Below are 27082 nucleotides of genomic sequence, written 5' to 3'. Positions count from 1 at the left end.
AGGAAACCTGTAAAGTAGATTTAATCCAAATCAGATTGGCCGATGATTCCATCCAGAAAAATAATGTCATTGATGACTTGGATGGAGGCATTAGAATAATTCAAGCATTAACCCTAAAGTGACATTTGCAGACACTCCCCTAAAAAGACTTTGTTAGGAACCCTGCATTCTCTGTACATACATGCTTGTACATTAATTAGCGGGGTCCATAACATGGTTATAACAAGACGCCTTTGCCTAAGGCTGCTGGCTTTGGTCCTGTCTGTCACATCGGTCTGTTTAGTGGCGTGTTCTGATTTAGTCAAATGGGTTCTCCTGGGGTGTTTCAGTCAAAGATCTAGAATTACTGTATACTGCTTACCAAAGAGGATCAAGATGAAGTAAACCAACCAGGTAAACAGCCAAGAATGAAATCACATGACATTTTCTGACACTGAAAGTAAATGATACATAAACATTTATTTATCAACATGAAAATGTACAAAATGGAAGTTTGTACGCTGATTGTGATGATCCTGTCGCTGACAATGTAAAGCTATCATGTATCCACATCAGTGTTCAGTGTGCCCGGCTGTTTTTACCTCCTTTGTTCCGTGTGCTCTGCAGCCTCTGTGTGCTGCATCGACTCAAGACTACAGCCCCGTGTTAATGTGGGTGCAGATTTGTTCAGTTAAACAACAGCATTCCTTGTCGCTCATTTAGGTCAACATTAGTCTTGGACGAGGAAAGGTTGTGTACAAGCGTGTCAAAACAAAGACGGTACATGTACAAAATGTGGCTGTGCAAACATAAACCTGAGAGGAAGCACATGCCAGTGAAGTCTTGTAATAGAGCACACAATAACTGCAGTGTTTTAATGATATTGAATGTTCTATGACAATAAATGCTGTAAATAAAATAAATGATTCATTATGCCAGTGCACCATCTTCAAGTAGTGCTAAGCCACTGTCCACTTTAGATTATCAGTAACAGTCTCACATCAACACTGTCTGTATGATCCATAGCAAAGAGATTTGTTATCCTTGTGTGGTCCCCATGGCAACAGAGCAGTAAACCAATTTTCAAACTCATGAGATGGTAATATCAGATTTTGAGGCTGGTTACAACCAATCTCAATAACAATAAAAAATCTCTGAAATGCATCTTATTATTGTTCCTAAGTACACCTCATAAGTACTGGCAGTGTGGGCGAATACCTCCACCAGGTGTGTCCTGAATACCTGCCTACGAGACACTGACTGAGTTGTTCCATATGAGCATTTCACTCCTCCCCATGTCTCACCTCCTACTTCTGGCCAGAAACCTCAAAAGAATGTAAAAAAAAAAAAATGGGTGAGATGAACAATGAAGTATTGGCAAATAATGCAGGAAACCAATTAGTTTTTTTTTTTAAATAAATGTGGAAAGTTTGGTTATTCAGTCTGGCTCTAATAGAATGGGGAAGTTGTAAAATGGAGCCTGGCTCTTCAATGGAGTCTTAGCATAGCTTCTAGCCCCAAAGAAATAGGTGTTATTAGGATAAAGTCTTCTCCACTTCAATGAAGAGCAGTAGTCTTGGGGGAGAACCTTATGTCTCTTATGTCGAGTCCTCTGGAGGATCACCTCAAGCAGGCTCTCTATCCGTGGGGGTCCATGATGGTTGACATGTTGCATAGTGTGATGGTCCTATGCTGCAGAGGATAGGTTGGGGGCAGATGCTCGCATTTCCTGACTGAGCTTGAAGGCTGGCTTGAGGCTCTGCCTGTAGGGGGGTTTCTGGTCCAGCTTGGCTGTCGACGGCAGGGTGCAGTCGCCACACAACTCCTCCTTGTAGCGCTTGTGCTGCTGGGCCATGCTGCGCTCGCGCCTGTTCACCTTCTGCGCGAGGCGGGCGATGCGCTTGGCGATGAGGTAGATGATCTCGCAGACGTTGAGCACGATGCAGAGGGCTGAGGCGCCCACCATGAAGTAAGTGAAGACCTTCTTCTCGGTGGGGTGGCCGATGTAGCAGTCCACCAGGTTGGGGCAGGGTGCCATGTGACACTTGACCAGCCGCGGCAAGTAGAAGCTGTCGTAGATGTGGTGGAGGATGTAGAGGAAGGAGATCTCGATGGCCGTCTTGACGAAGAGGCTGAGCATGTAGGTCCACCAGAGGCCGCCGTGCTTCTTGCCCGTGTTGTTGTAGAGATGGCTGTCTTCGCCGTGCTTGGCGCGGTACTTGCGCTCACGCTCGTCCCTGTAAGCCACGTGCATGACCACCATGAAGGAGGGGCAGGTGACGAAGATGAGCTGCAGGGCCCACAGGCGGATGTGGGAGATGGGGAAGAAGTGATCGTAGCAGACGTTGCCACAGCCGGGCTGCTTAGTGTTGCAGTCAAAGTCCTTCTGCTCGTCGCCCCACACCCGCTCCGCCGCCACCACGTACACCATCACCCTGAACACGAACACCACAGAGAGCCATATCCGGCCGAACGCCGTGGAGTACTTGTTCACCCCGCTCAGGAGGGCCTGGAAGGTCTTCCAATCCATGGCTTGGGCTGGACCTCAACTGTCTCTTTTTCAGGAACTTTCTCTCTCTGGTTTAATAAATATGGATCGCTGGTGTTGCCTATGGAGACATGAAAGAGAGGTTAGGTGAGCAAAGGACTGAGATACCTGAAAGCACTACTACATTATCCCTAAAGACAACTTTGTAAACAAATTGAGCTTTTTTCTCATGTCCCCTGCCAATTAAAAAAGGCTAACATTAAATGAAATACAGAAAAGAGATACAGAAGTATCTATTAGAAAACACTCCATTAAAGTGGTCTCAGATTAGAGCAGATAACAATGGAATCAGTGGACATGCAAATTGAGGCATAGGTTACTTCAGCAGGCCATGGATTGAATACATGTATAATAAAGTATAGTTTTACAGCTAAATTGTCTCTAATGAAGGCCTACTAGATTAGAATGATGTATAAAACACAAACATCTGATTTAAAGGCTATACAGAGACACTACTTTTTGTTCCCATATTTTTTCTAAACAAAGACATGTATGATCATTTCAGTCATAAAGCGAGTGTAGATTTGTTCTATCATGGATAGAGGCAGGGATATTAAACAGAGACCGCGGGTTCTTCTTCATAAAGGGTTTTTATGCGAAATTTGTATGCGTAATCTCTTATTTCGTAATGCGCATTTTTAGGAGTGTAGGATATAGGTGATATGTCGAGATAAAGTCACACTCCTACTATTGCTCCTACTATGTTAAATAAAATGTAATACCATCAGGTTACAAATTATTATGTTTTACTTTGTGAACGATAACATCAACAGAAAGGGGCTCCGTTTCACAAACGGGCGCATTTCAACTCATCCACATATCAAACATTTAGATAGATTTAAAATGGTGATAGACTACTTTCTACTTACTTAACAAGGGTCAATCCATTGTTAGCGTTTCGGAATTGCGAATCAACTACTTTTGTTGTTTTTTCCTTTTGGTTTATCTTCGTTTTATTCGTTTTTAAGGCATAGATTTACTCCCACTCGACAGGTAGAATGCCGCAGTCAGTAGTGCGTCTTGGAGTTTGCTTGTGGGTGTGGTTAAAAAACGACACAAAAAAAAAACCCGATTGAGGCCCAGATGTTTTTACACTATTTTGACTGGCAGATAATGCTCAGATCCTGAACGTTACATCACACAACAGTTCAACTGGTATCCACTGAAAAACTCTTGGGACTGACCAAACGCACATGGGGCACCAAGAAGAAATGTTCTGCTTTACGAATGATCCAATAGATTATAAATTTCCTTGCCAGTAACCAAAAGTTTAATTACCAAAAATGAATCATAAATACATTACCAAGGATGTCTAACTTATTCCCAAAGGCACACATCTAAATAGGGTTAGGTTTAGCATTATGGTTAGTTGTGTACAGTATAATGCCACAGATATATGCAGATTTATATCAAATAATTCCTAGCAAGGGCTCAGGAGTCCACTGGACATGAGGGGGGGGGGGGGGGGGACATTTTTTAAAAACAGCTGATACATTTACATTTCTAGTGACTTTTGAGAAAAGGAAACAGACACATTTGTACTTACAATGGAAGCTAATGACAAGGCTAAAGGAAAAGTCCAATCAGTCTTAAGGCCTTTTCAGATGAGCAAGAGGGAACCCTCCTGTTTCTCCACCACCGCCCAACTGCCATTGAAAGTAAATTAATTGAGCCCATCATAGTGGCTGTGGTTACCATGTGGTAACGGCCTTTCGGGCCATTACTATAGTGAATACCTAATCTTACGACAACTGTCATCATTCTAATGTGACCTACATCCTCTGACCTACAAGGTCAGGTCAGTCAGGTCAGAGTTGATGGACACTATCTATCCTAAGACAATTGTGTGACTGTGAATGTGGATATATTCAATTAAACAACTATTTATAAGTACTCTTTCCCTACTTCTGTACAAAACATTGCCCAATATCAGTTTTTCACACAGCCAGAACAACATCTTAACATCTCAAAGTTTATTTACATTTATTCACTTTTTTCATCAGTACGCTGATGATGCTGCTGAAGCTGAGGCTGCCAATATAGAGGCCTTTCAAAATAAAAAATCCCACAACGAGATCAGCCATATATACCAATGTTCAGTTACACACTAACAATAAATATAAAAAGGCTATTATCATGTAACTGATAGATTTCCATGTCCCCATTCCATCACCCACACACTGGACAATCTGAGACGAGGAGCCAGCAAATGTTTGCGTTTATTTGTTTGTGTTCCTAACTTCCGGTTTCCATGAACATCAGTTGAAACTTGTCCCAGAATGTCTCCACTAACGTAATAGGCTGCCACACCCGGAGATGAATAAGAGTTTTTGTTCTCTCTGCTGATCCTTACACCTGATTGGTGGAAAGCTACAAAGAGGTGACTGCTGCCAGGTAACTTCTTATTGTGACGTGGAAAGGTGGGGCACTACAGCAGGAGGGGTTAGGCAGTGGGTGGTGAATTTTGAGGTTGTTTACTTTGTTTTACTTTGGTAAAATAGTAGTCAACGTATCAATTGGATACAGAGCTCAGCAGTCACGTCAAAATGCAAAGGCCATTACAAAGAGACATTTCTCATTCTCAAGATTATGTAGACTTCTTTAAATAGGTATGGTTCAGATTTGTCTGTATCCTTTTCTCAAAGGTCACTAGAAATGTTAATTTAAAAGCTGTTTTTCAAAAATAAATCTTCCCTGGGGGGCTTGCCCCCGGACCCCTTTATCAAAATGTGATCTCCACCATTGGGGCCCAGGGGACTTCAGTGGGGAGAGAGGGAGTGGGGGGCACTCTCAAATCAGCTAGAGAATTCATATTCCTCCATCATTTTATCAAACTAATTCCATATCATATTACCTGTCACCTAAGATACCTGATCTTTCCATTGTGTTATGCTACTCTTCTACTCCCATTTCATTCAACACTTTCCTTTCTTTTTCTTTGTTTCCAATGTTACACTGACAAGATTGTTTCAGAAAACAATGGATTAAATGTATCATCTTTATTATGCCCTATTTATTATACCTTATGTTCCCCTATTTACATTCCAGCTCCATATCAATGTCAGTAGGGAGGACAGTAATGATCTGAAGTGGAATGGCTTTCACTTAGAGAACTAAAAGACAATTTCCAAGACTTGGACTACAGCTCATGTCTGCTTATTTTAAAACCACAACCACCCACCCACTTTAACAAGCTAACTTCACATTGGAGATAGGCTTTCCCAAAGCACTTACATAATATACTGTTGTAGTACTGTTGTTCTGTGTTGATGTGCTTAGGACAAAGTGCTTCGTTTCTTTTCAGGCTGACACAAGAGCAGATTATTTTGGGAGAATGTTCGTGGGCATGCAACATTTTCCAGTTGTCAGGGGTGAATGGAAAAGAACATCTAAAATCGGCTGGTGATATTGTCTAGTCCATGTCAGAACACGTCAGCTCTGGTTGGAGGGTTACCTCCATTCAATGTTATAACGTTATGCCCTTCAGTGGAACATCACACAAAACAAGGACCAAAGAGCTTTTGAAATTATATTTCTTTAACAAACTTCATACATCATTATTGTCTTTTGTGTACATTACTCCAGGTGCGTGACCCTCTATCAGCTGCTCTTATTGGACTGAACAAAAACACATACAGTAAGTTTGGCAGAGAGTGGCTCAATCAGACACTCATATACAGGTAAGAGATACAGGTAAGAGATACAGGTAAGAGATAGAGGATGTTACTGCTTTCTAGTGATTGAAATGAGACGTGATGGATCCCCATACGGCTCAAAGTCATCATGTATCGTTAGAGATGACCCTCCCTCAGAAAACTTCAAGGAAATGGCTGTTCTAAGTAAGTGTCAACATTTTCCCTGGCCAGCCTGGCCCTAGTTTATACACTTGAAGAAGTAGGGAGGAGGTGGAAAGTTCCTTTTTGGCTCCAGTTGTAAGAACTGGTCCAGGCAGTTTGCCGGGCGCACCTGAAGGAATGCACCCCATGACTCAACCGCTGTGCAGTTGCATGTCTCCACACGCAGACACAACTCAACAGGAAAGATAATGTCCTGAGTCTGTGTCTGTCTGTGTTCTTCTCTGTTAGACGGTGAAGACAGGGGGAACATGTTCATACAAAGAAGATGAGGAGGAGTTAAGGCAGGACAAAAAAGCATCCCCCGGGTTTTGCTGCTTTATTGCACATCGACAGACCGACCCGCCATTAGGCTGAATAGAGAGAAATGACCAAGGCTGCTTACATTCCTTGTGCCAATAGACTTGGTCCCACCCTGATTCCTTGTTTGACTACTTTCTTTCGAACACAAACTTACACTGGGTTGAATGACTGAAATCCCACTTTCTGAGACTTGTTCAATTTCATGTTATCTCCATTTTCACCATTAGACACATAGCATATCTCTTACCTCGTCTTCCCCTGCTAACAGAGGAGTCCTCCACATAGAGCCTGTCCCTGAGACTTGCAGGTTAAATTCCTCCACTGGGTTGGTCCCTGGCCCTGTCTGACCTGTTCTGCTGGGGACCCCACCTCTGTCCACACAATAGTACCAGTCGGAATGTTGCTCAATACGCCACATGTTCTGATCTCTAGTTACTGGATGTGAGGATTGTCCGTATGACACCACTGCAATGGTTCGGACATGGGACTGACTCTTACTGAACGGATGAGAAATGCTGATTCCTATGATTTGGTCTCTCTGATACAGTCATGATCCTGATGCATGACTCTTATCAGACTTCCTATGGAAATAATCCCTCATTTAAATACTGTCTGTAACGAATCAAAGCAGGTGCTTCTATTGTAGCTTTGTAATCTACCTACACCGAAAACTCTTATTCTGAGAATCATTTTCATTAACGTGTTTACTTATGAATAATGGACAAAAAAAACAATTCAGTATTCCGAAATGTGCAATATTCTTTATTCAAAATATAGTTGTAAAAACAACAAATGGTTAAACTTCCCAAGGCTTAGACATCATTGTTTACATCCATGTAATATACAAACTGTACACACTGTGATGCACTATAAACAATGTTTACAGACACACACTAAATCAACAGCTCTACTGGCTTTTTACTAGGTGCAGGTATTTGAGAACCTACAGCATCAAACTACAGACACTTGGAACAGTGAACACAACATCATATTTCAAGTCATGATTGTGCATAACCTATGGATAAAATCAGCAAAAAAGTCCATAGAAACAATTCAATCTTTTCTGTTATTGTAAAAGAAATTGATCTGTATCCAACAACCCTTGAAAGTGTATCTGTCATTGGTGTGAGGTGGAAGTGACTTGGATCCCTAGGACATAGGAAGAGAAATAATAGTCTTAATTTTGTGTGGAAAGAATTCAAGCCATAGCAATGGTAACGTGAGGTGTGGCAGTAAACACAAACAGTACATTGCCTAGCTCTTGTGAAATGTTCCTCCTTCCAAATGATTGATGGTTTATCTAAAGTGACTCATTTTGTTGATTCATTGTAACCAAACTGAGACAGTTTCTTATTTCATCGTGCAGATGGGATGCTGGAAGACACTGGCTTGTTTTCTGCCATACTGTAGTTGTTAAAGACAACTTCATCTGTAAACTCCCCAAACTATGAAGGCCTTTTGATTACTGACAGTGTGCACATTCCATTTTGATAAGGGTATGACTAGCAAATTGTATTCGAAAAAAGAAAATCTCCTAAACCCTATCACTCATAGTCAAGAATTACAACATTTCTGAAAATGTCCACAGGTTAGTGACACAACAGTAATTAGTACACTATTCATCCAGGAGGGTCAAGAGCCAGCCAGTTCCAATGAGTAGCCATGATTAAAAGTCTACAGAGAGAAGTTGTGCTTATCCAGAGGCCTTGGAGATCATTTCCTGTTGCCTTCCGGATCTACCATAGGGCTTCTCCTTTTCACCCCCTCTCTGTCTTTCATACAGTCTATATAGTCTCTGTCCAGTCTCTAGCTCAAGCGATGACAGCGCTGTACGCTGGGGCAGGGGAATCGGGCTTGTCTTTGCCCGTCAGCCTGATTGAGTTGGACTCAACCAGATTTCCGTTCTTGCCACCGACCAGCGATGTGGCCATGGCCACCTGGCGAGAGTTGTGGATGGAGGTGAGACACTCTTTGCAGCGCTTGCCCACCAGGTAGACGATCTCGAAGACGGACAGCAGGATACAGGCCAGGCTGGTCACCACCATGAAGATGGTGAAGATGCGTTTCTCCGTGGGCCGTGCGATGAAGCAATCCACCTTGTTGGGACAGGGCTTCTGCTCGCACTTGATGAGGGAGGGGAAGTCATAGCCCTCGTAGAGGCGGTAGATCAGGTAAACAAAAGTGGCGTCCACGGCGATCTTGAAGACCAGGGTCATGACGTAGGTCCACCACAGGCCGCCACGCTTCTTGCCGGTGTTCTTGTAGAGGCGCCGGCAGTTCTCGCCGTACTTGAGCCGGTGTTTTCGTTCGCGATCGTCCCTGTAAGCCACGTGCATGACCACCAGCAGCGAGGGGCAGGTGACAAAGATGAGCTGGAGGGCCCACAGGCGGACGTGGGAGACAGGGAAGAAGTGGTCGTAGCAGACGTTATGGCAACCAGGCTGGGCCGTGTTGCATTTGAAGTCCTTCTGCTCGTCACCCCACACCTTCTCGGCGGCCACCACAAACACCATCACCCTGAAGAGGAAGACGATGGACAGCCACACACGGCCGAACGCCGTGGAGTACTTGTTCACCCCACTGAGGAGGCCCTGAAGGAACGCCCAGTTCATGGTGGAGCTCACTCACTCACTCACTCCTGTCTGATGGAAGTTAAGATGGAGGAAGAGAGAGAGGAGTCCTTTTCAGTTGAAAACAAGTTGGTTTCGGAGTATAGTCAAACTCCGGAATTTTAGCAATCTATAGAAAGACAGAGAGGGGGAGATTAGGCCTTTCTTTACATAGCATGAGAACAAAACACAAGCTTGTTTAAAAGGACTGGTTTCACATTACCTTTAGTCTCTGTGTAAAAATAAATAATGAATAAAAAATAAAAATAAATCACCACAACAAAACTGCTATCACAGCAGCTTCCCTTGAGAGAAATGAATCCAAGTAATTACTTTGACGAGAGATACATAGTCAGTGTGCTATACATTCATGCTATACACTCAGTCAGAGTTAGAAAAAAGATCAGTTCATAGGACAAGTGGATTAGAAAGAATTTAAATGCTCAGATGTCCTAAGGCACATGGCAAAACTTCAGAAATTAAAGATAAAGATAATCAGAAAGTAAAGATAATCGAACTTATTCACACAAGCTACTTTTCCAACTGTGAACAATGGGTTTGGTGACATAATTACATTTATTGTAGCTTATTAATCAACTGATCAAGGAAACCATATTTTTAACTTCCACTCATTTTATACGACTGGTAGATAAAAACGCTCTGGTGCGCTCACGAAAAGACATAACGAAGTGCATGGGCTTTGTGCTCACAAAATAAAATCGATTCAACGTTTATCTGAAATGAAAACCTATCGCTGTCGTTATCGCATTGCCTGACAGCATGACTATCGTTGAACATAGGAAAACATAAACAAATCATAAACTTACATTTTCAATTATTCGTGAAGAGAGGTACCGTAAACTTATCCGGAGCGGAGAAACAGGCGCCCTCACTGCGCCCCCACCGATGAGAATCTAAAAGACGACTCAACGGGTGAAGTGTGGGTGGAGTTGGGATTCTGTCACACATTGCGATGTTATTCTTGCAGCAATGAGAACTGTCCAGGTCTGGCAGACCAGGGTACAAATACTCATTTCAGACGACTCTCTAGCTGCAGTGTCGCGGTAACCTGCCTAAAGCACGACTCCAAGTGAGTCGTCTGGGGGAGGCCTTTTGCTGTTATTATTGTTCCCCCATTTTGTTATTATTATGCCATTGCACTGTAAACTGATATTGATATTGTCTAATTGTTGCGTTGTTGAGGAGATGCTTACCCTAAAGCATTTCATGACATGGAATCCTGGATATTATGTAAATGACCATTGACCAAATGCGTAGACAAAGTTTTCACGGTCCTGGCGCCCCGCTGGTGGAACGAGCTTCCCACTGCTGTCATGACCTGCAGTCACTACCTATCTTCCGCCGTAGATTGAAGACCCATCTCTTCAAGCTACGTATTTACTGTTTTAAAGACCTCTTCATCCCCACTACCCCCCTGTGCAAGTTTCTCTCCTGTTAATAACTTTATCTTATGATGACTGATGGACAGATGATTCAATTACTTAAACAAATGTATTTGTTGCGAGTCGCTTTGGATAAAGCCGTCTGCTAAATCCCATAAATGTAAATGTTTTCTAATTAAAAAATAATAATTCTAGCATGGCGACATGCAGGTAAAATATGATCCCATTACGAAAAGTGTTCATTCCCAAACTAAAGAGAATTTTACAGTTTAATAAACAAATAAAAACTTGACAGCATTTGACTCAAATGATGTGCTGCTTCTGTACTAACAGTAAGAACATTACATTTCATGATTTATCTGACAAAATTGATGAGGCAGCGGTTTAGTTTTGGTTAATTATAAAAGTTTTTACTGGAATATTTACATCACAGAGAGGGTTGGGTCCAGCAGGGGAACATTCATGTGCAGCACAAGAGTCTGGGACATCTGTACATGATGCTAATCTGGGAACTTCACCATCTCCTGCATCCTGGTCCTGGCTCATCTCACACGTAGAAATCACACACAGCTACACATACAAACACAAGTCCTTCTTTCATTCACACATATTCTCCACAGTCCGAGATGATTATTTTTGCCTTGGGCTTGCCTTCTTTTGTTCCTTGTGCCTGCAGGAACACAAATAAATAAAGAAAAGTGTAAACCTTCAACCAATACACAGCCAGCAGAACCTCGTTATGTTTCAATTCCGTGCAAAACAACATTGAGAGGCTACAGTACATCACAATAGGATACATCACAATATGACACTACCCTACGCAATGTCACCACAGTACAATATACGTCTCCACTGTCTGTATGCACCCCTAGGAATACTCTTCCCCTTCCCAACGTCCATGCCTCTCCGTCAGCCCTTACCTCCATGGCACGGACCACATCCATGCCCTCCATCAGCTCCCCAAACACCACATGCTTGCCATCCAGCCAATCGGTTTTGTCTAAGGTGATGAAGAACTGGGAGCCATTGCTGTTTGCCCCAGAGTTAGCCATAGAGAGCTGCCCTGTGAACACATGAGAAAAGGGCATCAGCAAGTCGTCCTCTTGTGGTCAGTCATGCAAGACCAAGTCCACACAACCACCGTAGATCATAGACTTCCTATTCATTCACACACCAACCATAGATCCTATACTTCCCGTTCATTCACACACACCAACCATAGATCCTATACTACCTATTCATTCACACACACCAACCATAAATCCTATACTCCCGTTAATTCACACACCGACCATAGATCCTATACTTCCTATCGTGCACTCACCGCTCCTTCAGACAGACCAACATTTCAAAGCCTCTCACCTGCAGCAGTGTGTTTGAGGACAAAGTTCTCGTCGTCAAACTTGCGACCGTAGATAGACTTGCCCCCGGTGCCGTTGTGGTTGGTGAAGTCGCCTCCCTGGCACATGAACTGAGGGATGACCCGGTGGAAGCAGCTGCCTTTGAAGCCAAAGCCTTTCTCGTGGGTGCACAAACAGCGGAAATTCTCTACAAGACAGAAAAGGGGAATGATGGTTTGATACCCGACGGGAGGTGGGTCTGACAGTCTGCTGTGTTTCGTTGGCCTGGCACTGAACTATAATGCAGGCAGTCTGGTATTTTTTTTTAAATAGAAATAGAAAACAAAAATAGAAGGAGAAAATACTGCAAGGAAGAACCATGGATACCTGCTGTCATGGGAACGATGTCAGCTCGGAGCAGGAAGCGCAGACGCCCTGCTGGCTTGTTACCGATCTTGATGTCCATGTAAACCTGGGGGTTGACTCTGCCCTTCTTGGCTGGGGGCTCACCCTGAGCGTCAAGACAACAATCCATTAGACCTTGTAAAATGGATACATTTCTGTGTGCTGTTTAAATGTTTCTCTTTCTCTCTAACACGCACGCACGCACACTCACTCGCTCGCTCAGTCTCACACACACACACACACACACACACACACACACACACACACACACACACACCGTACCTCCTGTGCAGTTGTATTGACTTCTTCGCCAGCTGCAGATTCTGTCACCTCACCCTCTTCTGTAGTCTTTCCAGAGAACTTCTTCAGCCAATCATCATCAGACCATACTGTGGGGGAATAACACCGTTATCAAGGTCAACATCACTATCAGATGGAGTTCAGACATAGGCCAAATTATCAACCTGCATTCTCTACATAGGCCCCAATGAGCTTGTCTGTAAGACCAAAAGACATGATTCACCTGGACGAGAAGAACCTTCTTTGATCCTCATTGGTTTGGCGATGTTGACCCGGATAGTTCTTCCAAACAGCTCTGACTCATTCTGCCGACGACACACAGGAGAAACACATCACCGACCGTGTTAAATCTGTCATTAGCCTCTAAGGGACCATACTGGAAGGATCATCATACTTTGTCAGTAGTTCTGTCAGAAGTTTACTCAAAAGTGATCTCTTGTAGGAGGCAGAAAATAAAACACACACACACACACACACACACACACACACACACACACACACACACACACACACACACACACACACACACACACACACACACACCCACACACACCCTGCCCCCAGGAAAGGGTTTCACTTACCATGTTATCAATAGCAGCAGCAGCATCCTGGGGATGATGAGGGCCATGAAGGAAAGCAAAATTTATTAGAACACCATCAAAACAATTGTATGCACCACAAAACAGATAATGATATGGTCCACTAGATGGCAATCTATGCTAGGTAAGATATATTGGAATAAGCCCAATGGGTTTAATAAGCCCGATGGTTGAAGTCAATGGACTTCAACCATCTTGAATAAAAACTTTGATTGATCTTACCTCAGCCATTTCAAATTCAATGAACGCAAATCCTCTGTGCTTTTCTGCAAGTAAACAGTAACATAAGAGTCATGAGCGTCTGAACTACTTCATAGGATATCTCATGGATTTCAAGTCGTGCAAGCTAGACACATCGCCAAGGCGGCTGAACCACCTGCTTCCCATTACAAAGCTGAACTTTCTACTACAAAAAAGGTCGTTGTTTTTTTACCTGTTTCATAGTCTAACGGAATCTGAATGTCTGTGATATCCCCAAACGGAATGAACGCCGCATGCATCACTTTCTCATCCACCTCCTCTGTCAGACCACCTGTGAAAGACACAACACGTTCAAAAACAGAGTCCTTTGCTGTAGTAGTAGTCCCTAATGATTATTAGTAATTGCTTTTATAGCAATTTGATATCTATCTACAGCAATTAGCTTGTTTGAGCAAACACACACTCTACTCAATCTCAGTCCCACATCATCTTGTCGCAACGATCAAGCCAGTAAAACTAACTGGCCAGCTGATTTACAAATATATTCAGTGTAAACATACAGTAGGTTATGGGTGACAACATTCTAAATAGTTTTCTTTCAACTACTCCACCACAACTATGTCATAAAAGTTGAACAAATCATCATTTACTGACCGACATAAAGTACTCGTTTGGTCGACGCCATCTTGAGTTTCAACTATGACCCCTCACCCCGACGACTCCTCATTGGTGCATTAGGACTAAAGCCCGCCTCTCTTCGTGTCCTCGGCGAGGTCTGGCGCCATCTGTCTGTGACATTAGGACATGATTCACCCCACCTCTATATAATAATATAATATATGTCATTTAGCTGACGCTTTTATCCAAAGCGACTTACATTGCAGTGAGTGCATACATTTCAGTATATATGGTCCCAGCGGGAATCAAACCCACGACCTAAGCGTTGTTAGCGCCATGCTCTACCAACTGTGCCACAAAGGACCAATTCATTCATTACTTCAAACGTTGATAGGTTCTCTGGATACAGACAGAACTCAACAGAATAATTACTTTTTTTGCCACAGTCACTGTTGTTGAAGCTGCAGTAACGTCAGTCCTAAATTCACCAATCCCAAATGATACTTCTATCATGGTAGGCCTTACAACATATGCCTTAGAGTATTTGTGCAGAAGAAGGGGGGCCCGGCCTTTTACAGAGCCAGTGATATCAGACAGTTTTCTTGCAGCTATTCACGTAGGTTAATATTTCAATGAACGTATTCATTCTTAGTGCAAACTACAATACTTCATTCAGCTCCAGCAATGGAACCTCCCAGGTATGTTGGACAATCATGTAAAATAGGCTACTTATTGTTTTGCAAAAGAAATATAAATAATATGGTAAACTTGATATTTTCATCCCTTTATTGAGAATACCACACCACCCATGATAACATGATGGGATGGAGGAATCCAATAGTTCAAATCAAATCATCAAACACAAAACTTTCAAACAAAGAAATAGAGCAAAACTCATTTTCCTTCTAGAAAAAGGGTCTGTCCATGACCACAACATGAAGGGCCTTGAGCTGAAAGAATTCCCTCATTTACTTTTTTCGCTTTTGGTGTTTCAGTTTAAAATTATTACAGAACTAGAAAAATGAAGTACTGTAATATTTTTCAAAATGTTCAAGTATGCTTTTGAATTCATTTTTCTTTTCTTTTTTTCTTGAATTTTTTTTTCCTGCATAATGTTGTAGAGATGACCCAGGCAGTGTAGTGATCTCTCCCCTTCTCTGCTCAGTTCTCTGCACCCTGGAAAACAAACAAACAAACAAACACATTTAATTATTTGCCATTTCAGACTTCCACTCAGCACTTGCACCAATACTGCATGCAGAAGATAAAATCTTAGAACTGTTCTCTGTTTTGGCCCGGGGCAACAGCTCAGAGTCAGGAGATACAGTATAATGGCCATTCTAAAAGATAAGGTAGCAGGGATGTTATAAAGTCTTTATATGGATCTAATCGTCTGTTCTAAGTGTGTACTCGCTTACTTGTCAAGAGGTGGCAGCAGCGGCCGTTGTAGTGATGACACCCACTTTCTGGGTGGCGTCCTTCTTCGCCTGATGGGCCTGTAGCACGGCAACAGCCTCCTCCACCTGCGCGCGCACACACACACACACACACACACACACACACACACACACAGAGGCTACAGCAGGGCAACGTCGGGAAAGAGCTTCACTTAAACATCAGCTCAAGGGACATACACCTTAATGGTGGCTAGAGTGGGGGCAACCAGCATAGCGACTATCAACTATCAGATTGAATGGTTACAATCACGTTGTAACACATGGTGAACAGAGCTGAAAAGGAGCTGTACACTTTTCTATTTCCCAACATGGAAAAAGTAAACCATGGATGGCTAAAGGGGATATCTGAGAATCCGAGCCATGGATGAGTGTCATGGTGACATCTGTAGTGAGGTCTGTAGTGAGGTCTGTGGTGAGGTCTGTGGTGAGGTCTGTAGTGAGGTCTGTAGTGAGGTCCGTAGTGAGGTCCGTAGCGAGGTCTGTGGTGAGGTCTGTAGGGAGAATGCTACCTTGGAGCGCAGGGATTCGTGGGACTCCAGCATGTGCAGCAGCTCAGAGTTGTCAATCTCCAGCAGCATCCCAGTGATCTTCCCTGCTAAACTGGGATGCATGGCCTGGATCAGAGGGAACAGGCGCTCACCTGACAGAGAGAGAGAGACAGAGAGACAGAGAGAGAGAGAGACAGAGGGACAGAGACAGGGAGAGAGAGTGAGAGAGAGAGAAAGAGAAACAGAGATAGAGAGAGAAAGAGAGAGAGAGAGTGCGAGAGGCAGAAGTGGGGAGAGGGGTAGGGTGAGGTGAGGGGAGGAGAATGACACAAAAATGACAACACATTGTGCAATGAAGTGTCAATTCCAAAGGTTGTGAGTTTGGCTTTGTCTTATTCCGCCCGTTTTTCTGTCACTTCATAGGGGTGATGACACAGTAATCTGCTTCAGTGCTCACCCAGCATCTGTTTCTGCTCCTGAGGGGGGGCAGCGGCCAGCATGGAGGATGTGAGAGGGTCCTGTCCCTGCACGTGCACTGCCGGCTGAGCCTGACCCAGGAGATGAACAGGTTAAAAAGAGGAAAAGCACAGGAAATGGTAGATGATACAGTATATCTCAGTGTTTATCTAATGAGGTGTGTGTGTGTCAACAAGGGCGGCAGGGAGCCTAGGCCAACAGTCGGTAGGTCGCTGGTTCGATCCCCACCCTAGGAGGGAGTCGGATGTGAGCTGGTTGACTGGAGGGTTGCTGGCATCATATCTAAGGTGCCTATACACACAGCCGTTGTGCCAAAGCACTTAATCCCTAACTGCTCCAGGGGTGCCAAAGATGGCTGACCCTTCGCCCAGAGCTCTGTTGTCCCTGTGGGTGTGCGTGTGTGTTGTCTCGGAGGGGGGGTGCAGTGTATGTGTGTGTGGGTGGATGCAAAAAATGACCACATTCAAATTGATTGCTTGTCTTACCTGCTGTAAGGCGATGGGCTGCACCACTTGGGGCTGGGTGTTGCGTACACTGCTGGCGTACTTGTAGGGTGGCATAGCACGAGGGGCAGGGACTCCCATGGAGGGGCGAGGACCCATCGCCTGACTAGCTCCTCCTAGTGGTAGAGATGGAGATACTCATTGTCGGGTCTTGCCAGATCATTAGCGCAGTGTAAATGAATGCGGTTCACTCCGGGGTCAACGACAATGTCATTGTTTCGGAATTAGACTCTACCGAACAATCATGACACCGTCGATCAAACGCTAATCACATAACATTGGAATGAGAGCATTGTCCATTGAGAACCGGTCAGTTAGAGCAATGAACTCTCTCATGCTGATGTATGTAGATCGTAATGGATTATGAGGAACTGTTGGAAATGCTATTTCCGATCGGTCGCACTCTGAGGCAGATCAACCGTACCAACTCTCTGTCCTCCGGCGGGCATGCCGCGGGGGCCACTGGCGTTAGGAGCCAGGTGTCTCAGGTTGGCACGGGGGCTGGGCTGGCGCAGGGAGTTGGGCATTCCCTGGAACCCACCTTGGGAGAAGGGGAGAGAGCACGATCAACACACACAACGCTCACTCTGGGGTGTTCACTGAGGAGATGGATGGAGGATTTTCAGTGTGTTTGTGGACTGTGTTGGTCGTATAGGCACAGAGCGAGAGTCATTCCTTGGCATACGTAAATCAAATCAAATCAAATTAAATGTTATTTGTCACGTACATCCATCGCATACAGCCGTAATTAACACAGTGAAATGCTTTGGGATCTTGTTCCATCAACAAGAGTCAACAACAATCAGCGAATCAACAATACAATATAATATAGTAATAATAAAACAGTGACAATAGTAGTGCATAGGGTGTAGTGTAAGTAGCAGCAGTAATGGTTGCAATAATAACAATAGTAATACAATATAAAAATTATAATATATAATATATATATAATACACCAGTGTATGAATAAATATAGCCTAGATATGAGGCAGTTACTATTTGGAATGTTGGTGTCATACCCTCATGATGAATGACTGATGATAGATTGCATCATTGTGTGTGATGTCATCTGAATCCCTACTCACCTTGGCCTCTGCCACCCTGCTGCTGCCAGCGGGGGTTGGGCCTCATCTGGGCCATCTGATTGGGCGCATAGTAGGTGGTCCTGTTCTGGGCCTGGGAGACATATATACCAGTTAATAACAAGACTAGTAATGCTATAGTTCTACATCTACACAGATTCACGAGTGCTCCAGCACCAAAGCATTTTGTGACTTCACACAAGCAGCTTTATTTGTCAAACCTACTCAAGTTAAACCACAACTGACTTCACAACAGTAAGAGCAAGTACACAGTATTTAACCTTTAGTTCACTTTCGGCTCCCACATATCTTTCTGTCAAACTCAGCTCCACCCTTTCCCTGCTACTCACCTGTGGCACAGCTGGCATGAAGTAGCCGCTGGCAGGCTGGAACTGGTTGATGATGGTGTTGGCTGGCATGGCCCTCATGCCGGCGATGCGCTGCATGTACTGGTTGGTGAGGTGGGCCTTGCGCTCCTCTTTGCGCTGGGCCAGGGCCACGTAGAGGGGCTTGGAGCCCACGATGCGCCCGTTCATCTCCGTCACGGCCTTGGTGGCCTCCTCTGGGGAGGAGAAGCAGACGAACCCAAAGCCCTTCGAGCGCCCTTCCTCCAGCATCACCTGCCATGAGAGAAGTCAACTGTGTTACAAGTATGACTGTTAGGAACAACATGTTCATACAATGATGTGAATGGAGTAATGACATTGTTATGACACACGTGTATAGCAACATGTAAAGTTACAACTCAAATGGGTCACCGTGAGAGGAAATGCTGATGGAGTGCACTGTATTGACCTCTGCTGAACTCTCTCACCTTGGCACTGGTAATGGACCCAAACGGAGAGAACTCCTTGCGCAGTTTCTCGTCGTCAATGGTGTCGTCCAAGTTCTTGATGTAAAGGTTAACGCCCTGAAACCAGAAATACACAAAAATTCATAAGCCACAATACTGAATATGCTCACACAAAGCTATCATAGCCTCTTCACACTTACTGGCTTAGCCCACGGCTACCATAATAGGTGCATAATGGTACAACAGGATTGGAAGTTTGATAAAAAAAGCCATTTGTTTGTAATAAGTCTTCTATGAGGTATAAGTGGTGTCAGGCGAGGGGGGCGGAGCTGTGGTTGACCTGGTAACGGCTGATCCTCTCCTGCTTCAGCTGCTCAAACTTCCTCTTCAGCTCCGCCTGCCGCTCCATCTTCTTCTGAGCGCGCCCGACGAACACCATCTTTCCGTTGAGCTCCATGCCGTTCATGTCCTCCACCGCCTGTGGATTAAGTTATTACAGTCAGTGCACGCACACACGCACGCACGTGCGCCTGCACACACACACACACACACACACACACACACACACACTGACTCTGCTGTAGTCATGAGGGTGTCAGTACCTTGTTAGCATCCTCGTGTTGCTCGTAACTCACAAACCCAAAGCCTCTGGATTTGCCTGAGGGATCTGTCATCACCCTCACGCTGAGTGTTTTACCTACAGGAAGTCAATAGGGACAAATAGAACCCATCTGAGTTTCAAGAAAATCAAGGATTTCTGTAGGTCCTCAAGTGGGTTACATTTCATGTCGCAGACAAAGTGTCCCCACTAGGGAAGTTTTAGGATTACATATTCCTGTCGCAGCATACCGTATTTGTCAAAAAGTTCCTTCAGCCGCTCATCATCCATGTCGTCCCCAAAGTTCTTGATGTAGACATTGGTGAACTCCTTGGCTTTGGCCCCCAGTTCTGCCTCCCTCTCCTTCCGAGACTTGAACCGTCCTACGAACCTAAACATGGAGGGAGAGTAGCGATACAACTCTTGTAAAACATTCCTGGGGGACTGTGATCCGTATCTCTGTCTTGTTTTATCTGAGAGATATGGTTATCAGGCTTCTGGGCAGGTTCACAGCACTGCCATAAAGTGTGACAAGACCAGATCACTAAGTGAAAGAGAGAGTACATCATATAAGACCAGTACTCACAGAGTATTCTCTTCTCAAGGTCCTTTCAGAATCACACATTGAAAAACCTTTTTGCATGAGTTACAACACCACAACCATTCATGCTACACACCCACAATACAGCACAGAAACAATCACATTTCCTGGTCCAGGACTTGGGGGGGAGTGGATGGACAGAGGTCCATACAAAGTAAAGCTGAGGACCAAATGATATTTATATACCTTGCTACGCAGACCTCTCCCATTCCGTGCTCCAGTATTGCATTCCTTCGCTCCATCACTAAAACACACAAGCGTGGTTACACACACACAGACAGGCAGGCGGACGGACGGATGGATGGGCGGACGGATGGGCGAACAAATGGACGAACTGGCACTCAGCTGGCACAGGGAGTGGGTGGGGGGCAGGGGAGTGTGGGGGGTTGTTGTGTGGGTTTAAAAGGTTCATTACACTCTTAGCACTGCAAAAACCTCTAATGTCACTGTTAGTTGTGTTATTCACTCAGACCACACTGGTGTAGAACAGACAAGACAGGGTACATCGGGACTGAGAGTTGGGAAAAGGATTTGCTGTTCCTCATCTCACACCTCGCAAACATACACATTCAGTTTCAACATCACTATCATAAGCCTTTCGTTGTGTCCTTGTGAAATCTTTTTTGGGTCCCTCAATACTATGCAGATTATAGAATATACATACATATACATCTAGAAGCTGGTCAGCCTCCCTGGCTACTCAACAACTGTAGCTATGAACACCGTAACCATCCCCTTGGCATCACCTTCAACATCCTTCTAGCCTTTCTTGCTTCAACTAGACTATCAACTCTTGACACAGCCATAATTCCTCCCCAGCCTCCTCCCCACACCCCCTCTCCAGACCCCCTCTCCACACCCCCTCTCCACACCCCCTCTCCACACCCTCTCTCCACGCCGTGTTGATCGGACACTCACACCTTGCGGTCGTTCAGAAGCATGCCGTTCATCTTCTCGATGGCGCGGTCAGCGGCATCTTGTGTCTCGAAGTGCACAAAGGCATAGCCCTTAGATCCATTTTCATCACACACCACCTGATGAAGACAAGGCATAGACTGTTCAATGACACCGCAAGAATTCATGGCCTCTGGGTCAATGCAGTTCCTTTGAAATCGTTCTACATTGGGAGGGTTACCTCATAGATCACACAGACTATGAAAGGACACAATGAACAGCAGGGCATAGCGCTGCAAAAGAGTATAAGATAACAAAATGATTTTAAAGCCTTTTCTTAACCCACTTGATGGAAAAAATTGTTCCGCAAACATGACCATCCCCGAAACATCCCAAACCCCACCTACAATCCCTGAATCATAAAAAAACCAATCCATGCAACAACTATTTCCCATTGCAAGACACATACAGTACAGATCCTTTCTCAGTTGACACTCTTATAAACTGTTTTGCACATTCATGTGGGCAGATACTGTGGCCCTTTCTCAATTGTTAGGAACTTGACTCCTTGCATCTTGTCCTCTGTCCTCCACTTGCTACTTACTCAAAACGCATTAGAGGAGAAGATCTAGGTTCCTCCCCTTACATATTCTACTCCAATGCTTCATGAGAAGGAAGCGAGTGGAGGACGGTGGAGAGGATGCGGGGAATTGAGTTTCTAACCATTTAGAAGGGGCCAATGTCTCTATTGTTCCTATTCCAGAGTTAACATCATCCCCCTCCTACCTTGCAGGACAGGATGTTTCCAAAGGCAGAGAAGGTGTCGTAGAGAGCCTTGTTGTCAATAGACTTGTCCAAGTTCTTGATGAACACGTTGCCCACGCCAGACTTCCTGAGGGAGGGGTCTCTCTGGGACCACATGATTCTGATTGGCTTCCCTTTCACCACGTCAAAGTTCATGGTGTCCAGGGCTCTCTCGGCTGTTGGTTGGAGAGGTCAAAACGGCAGGGTCAGGTGGTGTTTAAGTACTGCAAGGGGCCTCAAAACATCTCAGCGACCGTGTACACCACACCATGTTGTGTTGTTGTTATTATGCTTTGTAGAGGACACTTCAGACCCTGCACACCACATCATGCTGCGTAGTTTAAACGATCGAAATCATGCACATTACCACGCCATTCCAACACCATGAGTGTCCTTACTACTGCTCTATGTGGCACTAAGGAGTGTCCTATAGTACTGTAGTGACTAGACTACACCATGTGGCTGAGGAGTCTCCCCCCAGAAAGCACTCTGAACAGCTGTGAGTGTAGGGGGCAGCTCCAGTTGCTCAGGAGGGAGCACATGGCGCTCACACTCAGACAGATGGAGACAGATGGGAACAGAAGTGCATTGTAGGGCCACATGCTGCAGCCTGACCTAGTCAGGTCAGAGTATTTGGTCTATGGCTACGACTGTGCAGTTATATTGTCTCTGCAGTAATATCATCTATCACAAAACATTTACACATACTCAAAAGGGCAACTCTTGAAAAACATGACACACTCTCATGATGTTGTCTACCTCATGTCGCTGCTCTTTTTATTTGTCCACACCATTTCCCCAACGTAACGGATCCATATATTTTTCTAGTATTTTTCAGACTGGTATGCTTGTTCCCATTGGGCCTGCTCTCTCTCCCTATCATGTCCCCTCTCATGTCCATCTGGGCACACATGCCAACCAGAGAGCTTCCCTTTGTTCCCGTCACTCCACAGCAACACACACCCCGGGCTTTAGAGCTAAAAATGTCTGGTAAACAAAACGGAGCTGCCTTGCGTCTGCTGGCATCAGCAGTTTGCTCTGCAATTGTACTTCACAAACGGGCCCAGAGAAGGTGTGTGTGATGTGATTCCTGTGTGGGTCTCGTTCTAGAAGGTTCCCAGGGGGATTCTTGATCAAATAAACAGCAGCGTTATTGGCCCGTGTGTGTAGCTGAAAATTAGGCTCAGTGAGTGAATAAATTTACAGTGCATAAACTGTAATAAATGTACAATATAATACATTCTTGAAACAAACTTTACAGGTCCATCTGGCAATATATTGTTATACATATGAACAAAAACCAGACTGTGTATTCTTGGTGAGGCGGATATTGACACTGTCAAACATTCACACCATATGAACACTTATGATTTTAGATATTATGGGTAGGCAAAATTTGGGCTGCCTCAAAGAGGGTCTATAATTAGATTGGGGTCCTGAGAGGTATGCGCTGGCATAGAGTGTGAGTTGAGTATTCTCTACCATTGATGTAGGAGAGACAATTTCAAACAAGAATGTTCAGATGAGCAACACCAGATCTCACAACTGTTTACACATGCAGCTGTGAAATGATGAAGAGTGGATGGTCAGCCAAGGCAACTATAAATAATATAACTTAGTTCAAGGTCTTACCCCAAGAACCAGAACCCCAAATATAAGCTTGTTTTACTCCATTGTTTATAAGAAAACAGTGTATAGCTTTATAACATGGTTAAAAATATCATTTTGATCTTATGCATCCATAGCTCATTCTATGAATTTGAGTGGTTAGATTTTTCCAGCACCATCCCTTAGCTGCTTACCAAAAGCGGGGAGAATGTTTCGTTGTAGTTTGAATCCCAGATTGCCTCTTGAAGGAAGCCTCTGTGGTTGTATATGTCTGTGATACTAACAAAATGACCCTTTTACTATCCGTCATGCTTTTCAGGTGATTGCATTATGATAAAAAATAGCATTTCTTGGCAGAATTGTTCCCTGTGCATATGTCATGGTTCCAACTCCCCTCCCCGCTCACTCAGAAACAGTTATTTCTTTCAGATACTCACTGTGAGTAGACTCACAAGACCTGTCAACTGGCTAAAGACTACTACCTCCTTAGTAACAACATTTTCACAATACCAGATATGTTGTGACAGGTGTTTAATGTTGACACAACTGCCAAAAAAGTGCACACTGGGTAAACAGCTTCCTGGGGGGGGGGGGGGGGGGGGTCAGAGACACCCTCGTACAACATAAACCATAATTGCCTAATCCTGTAATATCATAGTCCCAAAGAAGTGCATGACTGACACTGAGAAGAGAAGCAACTGCTCACAACTGAATTTAGTGGTGGATCTGAGGCTGAAGTTTGATTTTCAATGTCTGACTTCCAAGAGCAGCAGAATCAGGGAATGGACTCCCCATAGAAATTGCCTTTTGCTTCAAGTGTGCATCCTTGCATGGAGTAAGTTGGGAGTGTATTTGGGAATGACATTGGGAGAGATGATCTGCACGATCTGAACCGCAGGCTACTTTCCAGACCTACATGCGGAAGCATCCTTCATACATGCGTACAGACGTGAATGACATGCTTTAACTCAAGCACCCAAGACATTCAACCCTATAATAAAACGTGTGTGTGTGTGTGTGTGTGTGTGTGTATGCAAGAGGAAACGACATTGAGATATCACATGAACCACACAAAGCAGACACACTTGAGTTATTGCTAAACTGTCCTGTCTCTTTTCTTCATCTCAGTGTGTAAATCATCAGGGAGTAAGAATTAATTTCACTACAGAACTGTCCCCTGGTGGCCCTTTAAATAGAAGCAGAAATGGGTCACTTTGGGTTAGGCAGTGTGGAGCAGAAATCTGTCTTCTGCACCTGTTCTCATTCTAAAGGAGAGGCAGGACACAATCACTGTACATGAGTCCTGTACAATGCCAAGATGCCCAACTGTGCATGTTGAGAAAGGAAAGGCGTTGTTACAGAGCAAACCCTGGCCAATGCCTCAAAGACTGTCGCATGGAAGAACTGCATGGTGGAACTGGGCCACCCCGTCTATATGGGTCAAGTGATCCTATTCCATATCTGTAGGCTACGTCTCCACAATTAACCTGTTGTTAAGGAGTTAGTCAATTCAGAGCAAAATGCAGTGTTTTACTGTAAAAGCAGGCATTAGTACACTAAATGATTGTCCCACTGCAAGTTTATAAGGAGTCCAAAGTAAGGGTTTAGGGTAAAAACATTTATTTTTCTCCACACTAGTGTTTCATGCATTCAGCACTGGCACATGTAATGTGAAAGGATTTGGATAAGTTCTCTCCTGTGTCTTTATAGTGGACTGTTGATTTGTGTGTAGTGTAGATTTAACTGTGATATATATATATAGGTTATGCTACAATTTCCATCACATAATCATGTATCAGAACCAAAATGTTATTTAGATATATGGTCTAGGCTATGTCTCTCAGCCATATGTGCACACAGCACAGAGTCACACCCGGTACTGTTGAGGACTCCCCTCTATCTGCACAGCAAACAGACGCCTTTATCATTTTGGATGCATGCTTCATTTCTTACCGTCTGCGGGTTGCGAGAAATTCACATAGGCATAACCCAAGGAGCGTCGGGTGATCATGTCACGACATACTCGGATAGAAAGCACCGGTCCAGCTGGGCTGAATTTTTCATACAGCATAGCCTCCGTGATATCAGGGTGCAGGTCGCCAACATAGAGAGAAGCCATCGGATAACTCCCCCCAGTCGCTGTGTTCATAACAGAATGTATGAACGCAATTCCTCCCACAGAATAGCCACGGAAATGATTACTACGAATTGTACACCTGGGCCGAATTTGTGCGTAAACGACACGTATAAAGAAAGTCTATTGACAGAGACCGACCTGTTCCGATTTAAAGTTTTCCACGACTCGCTGAATAGAAAGGAACGAAGTGACAAGCTGAAAAGCAGGGAATTGGGCGTCTTCCGAAGTATATAATCCTGCCTTTATTAGTTTGTCATAAACGTCGGGTTAAGCCCGAGGCCTCCTGTTATTTTAGTTAAAAGAAGAAAAAAAAAAGGTTTTACGATTTTTTTTTTATATTTGTTTTTATTTTGAATATTACGGTACTTATTTTTATTCAGGTTTTTGTATTTTATATTTTTTTATATATTTTTTTTCTTTTTTAAGTTGTTGAAGAACAGTGAGTTAGACACTCACGGTTGTTTTGTGGCCGGGGAAAGAGACTGCGTGGGAAAAGCATGGGCACTTTATAGACAGTGCAGTGCAGAGGAAATAGTAGCCAGGGTCAAACTTGTAAAATACTGAGCATGCGGGCGCTACTGTCACAACTACTCAACTAAGATCCCTACAGCGACATCTGGGTGTGACTACACGGGGGTGATGAGGCAGGTGGGGGGGGGCCCCAAATGTCTAGTAATGTCTGATCTAGCTTCGTCATGACTATCGATGAGAGGCATTGGAATAGCAGTGAATAATTGTCAAAATGTAACCTTGTCATATTGGTTACATTTTCATTTCATAGGATGAAACAATTAGGTAAGTTAAATGTACGTTTTAATAAGGCCTGAAGTTCAGAAACCATGGTCAAGTTTGACAGGTCACAAAATGTATATTGCAATAAAATAAGCGATACAAAATTGATAGCGTACAGACTTTATTTTATAAAAAGCATCACTTCTCCTTTAAACTACTCTGCCTTGTCCAGCCGCCTAAAGAGAGAAGAGAAAGGCATGTTAATGAAATCAGGGAAAATTTTGAAATTCCAAATTGAATTAATGAAGAATATATTATCCAAATAGGGCTCCAAATCAAATGTCCAGCCAGAACCACAACCATTACCTCAGCAGATCATGGAGTGATGACACCAAGCTCCTCTTGCCTGTACCCAGCCTCCTCATCTCCTGGACCCCATCCTGCATGCCAAGAGTCCTGATCTCTCCCTCCCCATCTCTGGGCCTCATCAACTCTTCCTCATAGCTCATGGTCTGAGACCCATCCATGGCTTGGGTCACCTGCAGCTTGGAGCGGATAACTGACTGGGATCCATCAGCAGTTCCCACTTTTGGTTTGTGCACCATAGTATGCATTTGAGCCAGACCCAGTTCGCCAAGCTTGTGGTCCAAAACATCCCCATGCAGGTCCAGCTCATTCAGCATGTAGCCCAGTGGCAGTTTATTGTACCCCTGGAGCCCAGTCTTGTAAGAGGGAGCACTGGTCTGAGG

The 27082-nt window shown here is 44.2% G+C and overlaps 4 protein-coding genes across 5 annotated transcripts; all 4 read right to left on the bottom strand.

The window, feature by feature from the left end:
- Positions 1-440: 440 nt before the first annotated feature.
- gjb3 (gap junction protein beta 3) lies at positions 441-3562 on the bottom strand. Its single transcript, XM_083683996.1, has 2 exons — positions 3397-3562; positions 441-2588 (listed from the first exon to the last, which is right to left on the bottom strand). Exon 2 carries the CDS (start codon positions 2507-2509, stop codon positions 1667-1669), a length of 843 nt encoding a protein of 280 aa, XP_083540122.1. The 5' UTR covers positions 2510-2588; positions 3397-3562; the 3' UTR covers positions 441-1666.
- A 3868-nt stretch (positions 3563-7430) lies between these two features.
- On the bottom strand, positions 7431-10274 carry gjb10 (gap junction protein beta 10). Its single transcript, XM_083683327.1, has 2 exons — positions 10121-10274; positions 7431-9423 (listed from the first exon to the last, which is right to left on the bottom strand). The coding sequence occupies exon 2, from the start codon at positions 9294-9296 to the stop codon at positions 8496-8498; it is 801 nt and encodes a 266-aa protein (XP_083539453.1). The 5' UTR covers positions 9297-9423; positions 10121-10274; the 3' UTR covers positions 7431-8495.
- Positions 10275-10952: 678 nt separating this feature from the next.
- On the bottom strand, positions 10953-14248 carry ppie (peptidylprolyl isomerase E (cyclophilin E)). The gene is made up of 10 exons (XM_083682829.1): positions 14196-14248; positions 13774-13872; positions 13563-13606; positions 13323-13349; positions 12965-13046; positions 12724-12830; positions 12424-12547; positions 12059-12244; positions 11617-11759; positions 10953-11366 (listed from the first exon to the last, which is right to left on the bottom strand). Exons 1-10 carry the CDS (start codon positions 14224-14226, stop codon positions 11298-11300), a joined length of 912 nt encoding a protein of 303 aa, XP_083538955.1. The 5' UTR covers positions 14227-14248; the 3' UTR covers positions 10953-11297.
- A 695-nt stretch (positions 14249-14943) lies between these two features.
- pabpc4 (poly(A) binding protein, cytoplasmic 4 (inducible form)) lies at positions 14944-26060 on the bottom strand. Of its 2 annotated transcripts, XM_083683815.1 has the most exons (16): positions 25740-26060; positions 25418-25603; positions 21839-22032; positions 21077-21192; positions 19809-19948; positions 19562-19656; positions 19300-19437; positions 18981-19076; positions 18517-18786; positions 18170-18260; positions 17509-17625; positions 17067-17200; positions 16562-16652; positions 16126-16256; positions 15578-15682; positions 14944-15335 (listed from the first exon to the last, which is right to left on the bottom strand). In XM_083683815.1, the coding sequence occupies exons 2-15, from the start codon at positions 25581-25583 to the stop codon at positions 15581-15583; spliced, it is 1881 nt and encodes a 626-aa protein (XP_083539941.1). In that variant the 5' UTR covers positions 25584-25603; positions 25740-26060; the 3' UTR covers positions 14944-15335; positions 15578-15580. The 2 variants fall into 2 exon arrangements, with proteins under 2 accessions (XP_083539941.1, XP_083539940.1); XM_083683814.1 differs by having other exon boundaries at positions 25418-26060.
- Between the last annotated feature and the right edge of the window lie 1022 nt (positions 26061-27082).

This window comes from Argentina silus, assembly GCF_951799395.1.
Source record: "Argentina silus genome assembly, chromosome: 13".
NCBI classification, from domain to species: Eukaryota; Metazoa; Chordata; class Actinopteri; order Argentiniformes; family Argentinidae; genus Argentina; species Argentina silus.
The sequence above is the reverse complement of the archived record's forward strand: the minus strand, read 5'-3'. Positions and strand labels throughout refer to the sequence as shown.

What these genes read in the sequence shown, in the direction of transcription:
- ppie (XM_083682829.1), bottom strand. Translation starts at nt 14,226, where the DNA reads ATGGCGTCGACCAAACGAGTACTTTATGTCG. An exon ending in TCCGTTAGACTATGAAACAG is followed by an intron (nt 13,607 to 13,773) that starts GTAAAAAAACAA and finishes GTTTACTTGCAG; the next exon opens with AAAAGCACAGAGGATTTGCG. An exon ending in AGAAGGTTCTTCTCGTCCAG is followed by an intron (nt 12,831 to 12,964) that starts GTGAATCATGTC and finishes ATTCCCCCACAG; the next exon opens with TATGGTCTGATGATGATTGG.
- gjb3 (XM_083683996.1), bottom strand. Translation starts at nt 2,509, where the DNA reads ATGGATTGGAAGACCTTCCAGGCCCTCCTGAGCGGGGTGAACAAGTAC.
- pabpc4 (XM_083683814.1), bottom strand. Translation starts at nt 25,613, where the DNA reads ATGAACACAGCGACTGGGGGGAGTTATCCGATGGCTTCTCTCTATGTT. An exon ending in CGCCGGAGGACAGAGAGTTG is followed by an intron (nt 17,201 to 17,508) that starts GTACGGTTGATC and finishes CTCTACCACTAG; the next exon opens with GAGGAGCTAGTCAGGCGATG. An exon ending in AGCCCATCGCCTTACAGCAG is followed by an intron (nt 16,653 to 17,066) that starts GTAAGACAAGCA and finishes CTCCTGGGTCAG; the next exon opens with GCTCAGCCGGCAGTGCACGT.
- gjb10 (XM_083683327.1), bottom strand. Translation starts at nt 9,296, where the DNA reads ATGAACTGGGCGTTCCTTCAGGGCCTCCTCAGTGGGGTGAACAAGTAC.